At 42.1% G+C, this 6,498-nt stretch overlaps 1 protein-coding gene across 1 annotated transcript; it reads right to left on the reverse strand.

Moving 5' to 3' along the window:
* Positions 1-296: 296 nt before the first annotated feature.
* On the reverse strand, positions 297-1,845 carry LOC103636737 (rust resistance kinase Lr10-like). Its single transcript, XM_035961595.1, has 2 exons — positions 1,660-1,845; positions 297-1,561 (listed from the first exon to the last, which is right to left on the reverse strand). Exon 2 carries the CDS (start codon positions 1,455-1,457, stop codon positions 486-488), a length of 972 nt encoding a protein of 323 aa, XP_035817488.1. The 5' UTR covers positions 1,458-1,561; positions 1,660-1,845; the 3' UTR covers positions 297-485.
* Between the last annotated feature and the right edge of the window lie 4,653 nt (positions 1,846-6,498).

A 6,498-nucleotide genomic window follows, 5' to 3' on the forward strand; every position in this document is an offset into this window, starting at 1 on the left:
ATGAAAAAATGGCAATGCTTCACGAGCTAGTACATGCACTCTCATCAAACTTGAATCTTATCTCAATCATATCAAACTTGTAGATAATATGTTTGTTTGCATTTAGCTAATATAAATGATCGTTTTGGTTATTTGATTTGTATTGCCAAATACTATTGCAGTGTTAGCACAAGCAATATATTAGTTTACTTAGTTTATTATGCATAACATAGAAATTGTACACTAAGCCTTCGCACAGATTCGTATATAGGAACTGTAGCCCTTTGGAAGATACAACGGCTGGGACTCTCATCCTCTGCTTGTAGGCAAACACAATATTCTTGAGGAGTTCTTTGTAAAAAACTTCATGGAGGTATTTTATATGATATCACATTATCACACTCTCAATAAAAGTATACAATCAGTACCTTAGCTTATGGCAACCTTGCAATCTTAATAGTCTGATACATTACGAGCACAGACACAAGTGCATTTTACTACCACTACTACTCTTCTATTGTATCGAGCTCAGAGATTGTAGAGTAAGAACTGTCACCCTCTTCATCACAAAAGTATGGCCTTGGAGGCATTTGGATGCCATCGACACCAGCTTCAAGCATCTCTATGACCTCGCTCATCGTCGGCCGATCTTGCGGCTTCATCTGGATGCACCAAAGCCCAATGATACATAGCTTCTTCTCTAACTCGTGCATATCAACACCTTCACTAATCCTATTCGCATCACCCTGGCTCAGCTGCTTGTACACCAAGGATGGGTAGTATGCTTGACTGGAGCTTCCTGCATGAGGATCTGCGTTTCTTCGCCCGCCCGTCATCTCCAATAGTAGCATCCTGAAGCTGTACACATCGGATTTGCTAGATATGACACCAAAGCTTCGAGATACCATCTCTCGAGCTATATAGCCAATCGTTCCCCGCATAGCGCTCAGTGGCACGAAATTGTCATCTTTTGGGAACAGTTTGGCTAGCCCAAAATCAGCAACTTTTGGAACAAAGCTGCTATCAAGAAGGATGTTGTGTGGCTTGATGTCAAAGTGTACTATCTGCATATCACACCTGTGATGCAGGTAGTTAAGACCTCTAGGAATGCCTAGAACGATCTCGTTGAGTTTGTCCCATGAGAATGTCTTCTCCGACGAGAAGATGTACTTATCGAGAGATCCACGGGCCATGAACTCATAGATAAGTGCCCTGATATTTTCCTCGGAGCAAAACCCAATGAGGCGCACAACATTGACATGGTGGATCTTTCCAATTGTGGCTACCTCACTGATGAACTCGTCTCCGTTACAATTGGAGTTGCCTAGCATCTTGACAGCAACATGAATTTCACCTGGCAGTAGCACCCCCTTGTATACAGAACCGTAGCCTCCTTGTCCGAGCTTGTCTCTGAAATGGCCGGTGATAGCAATGATGTTTGTGTATGCATATCTCATCGGAACGAGCATATGCTGCATTCGCAGGAACTTCTCAACTGTATCTATTGTTATCCGTGTTTTCTAGTATTTATAGGCTAGGAAGACAAATACTGCTAGCGGCATCAATACAAACCTGCAAATAACTGTAAAAAACAAAGTTTGTAGTTACGAAGAATAAAAATAATAATTTCAGAAGCCACACACAATGTTTATACAAAAAAATGCTATCTAGAGTGAGTACCATGTGCAGATTTTAGACCCCACAGAACATATGGTATTATTCTGACGATGATGTTGATGAGAACAGATTTGACACGATTATTAGTTGATCCAAGTTGTTCAATAAAACAAAACCATAATGTCTCGAACGTAAGAATGTCCAAGATCTGTTGCCTGATGCCTATACTATTTCTTGGTTCTTTATGGAAAGTACTGCAAAACCATGGCATGCCGTAGCATATAAAAGAATTACATAGGGAATGCAACCAACACTTTTTAGATGATCAGATAGATACTCACCGCATATCCTTTGCGAGACATTCTCTGATGTTATCACCATATGAAAAGGGAAATCGAAGGGCAAATCCACTCCTCATGAACTTAACAACATCTGGATAACTTGTATTCGAGGGCACCGTCATGCCTGGACCACCCAAAGGAGTCTTGGCTAGGTAACCGCTTGAAGGCTCCAAATCCCCAGCAGAAACATAGTCATCATACCAGTAGCCAGTTGCCAAGTAGATGAAAGAAGAATTGCTCAAGCAAGACACCGGCTCATAATGATATTTATCAGTATCATTGTTCTCTATTGGCTGAGAACAATTCACAAAGATAGCCCACTGCCCCGAATCCATATAAAAAGAATAGAAAGAATAATGGCTCAACTCAATCCACAAACGATGTGAGTTGAGATTGATCCAACGAGCATGGTAATCCCACCGTGGAAGTGGGCAACTGCTCTGGATGTCCAGGTTGGCATCAATGACCCAGAAGTAAGAATATGTGGAGTTGATGCTAAGCACCTTGTATGTTCCACTGCCGATGCGAATTGTAGCATCTGTATCCGTGCAAACCAGCTCATACGATTGGACACCGCACCCAGATGGATCACCTTGCCGACGAAATGGATACGATATATTGCTTAAACCATCGCAGGAGAAATGAGGACAGACATGACGATGATGTCGCCCCTCTACATCTAAAACAAGAGCTGCCAACACAAACAACACGGTTAAAACTCTCAAGGAAGAATCAGACATCGGCATGGCAGCAAGAAGGTTCACGAATCACATAATCGTGAGTCACCCACAGCCTGAGCATTTTCCCTGTATTTGAGAAACAAAAAATCGCACATATGACTATTCCACATAATTGTGATGCCTCTGACTTGGTAGTCTTTCTTTTGCGTTTGTCTTTTTCTGCACAACGGTAAAATGGAGAATTTTCGACGGTCAAAGTCTTATCTCCGACGGTACCCAGCCCTCAGACGTAATAGGTCGAAAATAGCGTTATTTTTTACAGCGGCCATCAAACATAAGCTATCTCCGACGACCACGTCAGGCCGTCGGCGATTATCCTCGTCAACTGTTTTAACGGCCGCTAGCGGGGCCCATAGGACCTTATGTCCGACGGCCTAACTTAAGCCGTCGGACATAACGAATTTTAGCAATTGCAAAAAATTCCTGTTTTTATAAATTTCTGACATTTACAGAAAAAATCACAGATTGCATATACATGTACACAGATTTCATATACAACCACATATTCACATAAGTATTCACATTATTCACAAATTTAACATCACCTCACATTCACAAACATATAGTCCCAAATAGTTGCAACAAGTCTTTTACATCAACATATAGTTCCAAATTAAAAACTGACATAGTTCGACACATAGTCTTTGACATGAACAGTGACATAGTTCCAAATCAAACACATTTGATGAACTATCACTCATATCCATCACCTGGTTGGTTCGAGTTATAGCCACTTCCTCCGGCTGGACTCTGGGTGTTGAAAAGGTTGTTCACCCAAGAATGCGATGTGTCGTCTTGACCAGACCCATCTCCAGGTGCGGCAACTGAAGCGGGTGGTGTCTGAAATCCCTATAACACACACATGAAATATTAACCACTAAGTTTTCATTTTAACACATAAGGCATCTATGAACATGTCACACACGTATATGTGTACATGCCATAGGGAATTGTGACGGAGGCGGAGGTGGAGGCGACAACATTGGCATCGGCGGTGCAAAGTTCGGAGGCGGCATCCCATATGTCGGCATCGGGACGCCCACTTGTTGTGCCAGTTGCTACAAATTATATACAAGCCATTGTTGAGAAAATAAGGTACACATCATGTGTTTTTTGTTGTTACGAACAAAATGTTACTTCAACTTACCGATAGAAGAGCTTAATTATGGGCCTGGAGGTTTGAATAATACTCGTCCTTCTTCTTATGGTACTCAGCTTGCTGTCTCTGGTACTCCATTTGTTCCCTCAAAACTGATTGATGATACTCTGCCTGCTGACGCAACACTGCAATCTCTATCTCTTTGGCGAATGATCGAGAACGTGACGACTGCGAAGACGAGGATGTGGACTGTCGTCTACGGCGTCTCAGGTCCCTGGAATCAATCGTAGAATAAAAAATACCTAACCTACAAGAGTGAACCATGCACTTAGTAGAGTTAATCATGGACTCAGTTCAATCGCAAGCATATGAGGATAAATTTGAAATCCAAATCAAATACTCTCACCGTCTATGGGCTTGTCCTCCTGCGCTACAGTTATTGTCACAGACATCGATTTTTTCGTAGTCCATACCGAGACCAAAGAGCAACTTTTTGGACTGATACATGTCCTTTGGCATCTTGTGATTCTCCGAAAGTACATCACTGATCAAGTTCAGAAGCTCCTTGTAGCAGTTGTTTGAGAATGCATACTTAGACTTAATAGCCATAAGTCGAGTCACAAATACAAGGACGGTCACTTTCGTGTGCTCATGCAACGGCTCTTCGGCAGCTTTAAGGAGCTCGAAGAACTTCTAAACCTCAGGCATAGGTGGATCCTCATATTCGGTGGGTTGACCAGGGTTCTCCGAATCGATGGGTAGAAGCTCATGGCGTACATCGTCAAGCATCTCTTCCATCCTATCTTAGTTCCCCTCTTCATGTGACTGAACTTCCGATACAGTACGAGGAGGTGGGTCCTCACTGTGGTGCACCCACACCTCATAGCCTGGCATATAACCGCTCTTATAAAGATCTATCGACATAGTCCTCCTATCAAAGAAATAAATGTTCTGACACTTGCTACAAGGGCATCTAACATCGATTCCAATCTCTGACCGAGCAAAAGCATGGTCGAGAAATGCGTCAGTCTCGGCAACTCACTCACTTGATAGAGCACCTCTTTTCTTCCAACCTTCATACATCCATCGACGATCCTCCTCCATGAGGTAACTTGATTACGTTTACTTGATTAGTTAAGTAAATCACCCCCTATATCTATAGGAAAGGATAAGTAAATTATGTAGTTCAACTAATAAACTATGACTAAGTAAACTAAAACAGTGTCACGAGTTCAACTAATAAACTACCACAATAATATATACAAAATAACATATAATATATACGAAATAACATTGTCACGAGTGCCAAATTATATAAAATAACCTTATTTCCGAGGGCATAATAAAAACCCTCGGAAATTAAAAGTTTAAATTATCTAAACACCACTAAGTAAACTAAAACAAATTAAATTTATTACATAATCAAATTCCGGCCATCGGACATAACAAGCTAAACAATATTAAACATACAAAAATTTTAATACTGAAAAAAGACAACTAGGAAACAATATATACATTGATAAAATTAAAAATACTCACTTAGCGGCTTGACGGCGGGACGGTGGTCGGTGTGGGCTGGGCGGGGGACGAGTCGGGGCCACCGGCGTCGGGACAGGTGCCGGGGCGGCGGTGGTGGGCGCCTGGGCGGTGGGCACGGGTAGGGCGGTGGCAGTTGACGGCAGCGGGTGCAGCAGCGCGGCGACAGAGCACAGTGCGCGGCGGCGGCGGCGGAGTAAGCAGCAAGGCGGACGGCAGCGCGACAGAGAAGATGGAGCGGATGGAAATGAAACGGCAGTGTCTGGCTCGCGCGTTAAAATAACTTATGTCCGATGGCTATCAGATAAGCCGTCGGACATAGTCTTATGTCCGACGGCTATCAATCCGACCGTCACACGTAAGCTTATGTCCGACGTCTTATCTGACAGTCGTCAGACACTATTTCCGAGGGCCACCAGAGGCCGTCGAACATAACCTTATGTCCGACGGTGGCGTAGGAAGCCGTCGGAGGTTAAGTGGCCGTCGAATGTGCGTCGTTTTAATGTAGTGCTGGTTTGCAAATGGACTGTGATGGGGATGGGACCTGTAATAACATATTTTAATTTCAGAATTAAATACAAAGGGTTTATAATTATTTATTTGAGGGAATTATTCTCTTATGAATTGTCTACTTAGAAATATTTTCTTGAAAAAAGTAAAGTGACTAATATAAAATGTTACCTTGCACTACATGTTGGGTTTTTTTATTGTTACATTTAAATTGAAATTGAAATTGATTTGAATTTATAAAAATGAAGTAAAAACAAAAAAATAAGAAGAAAGAAAAAGAGAGAAGAATCCACTTATAGAAAATAGGAAAACATATAAAATTTTAACAACATCTCATTTGTAAGTTAAGCATATCGAGAGCATCACAATCTCTATCTCTACTACTATAAAACACTAGTTTTGACAGTCGTACTACGTTACGTGTGAAACATGTAGGTCTATTCTTCTCTCCTACTAGTGGGACAGTACCCTTAAGATAGGCCATAAAAAACACCCAAGTATTTATTAGTGGGCTGTTACCCAACAGATAGGCCATGAAAACCCATCCAAGCCCAACACGATAGGAAGCAACACTCAGTGCAGTGCTCCCACATACAGATGGCAATGGGTCGGGTGGAGCAAAAACCCGCCTGCGATTGCACCTGTGAAGTATACCTAAATCCACTCGTGATCGCAC

This window comes from Zea mays, chromosome 8, assembly GCF_902167145.1.
Source record: "Zea mays cultivar B73 chromosome 8, Zm-B73-REFERENCE-NAM-5.0, whole genome shotgun sequence".
NCBI classification, from domain to species: Eukaryota; Viridiplantae; Streptophyta; class Magnoliopsida; order Poales; family Poaceae; genus Zea; species Zea mays.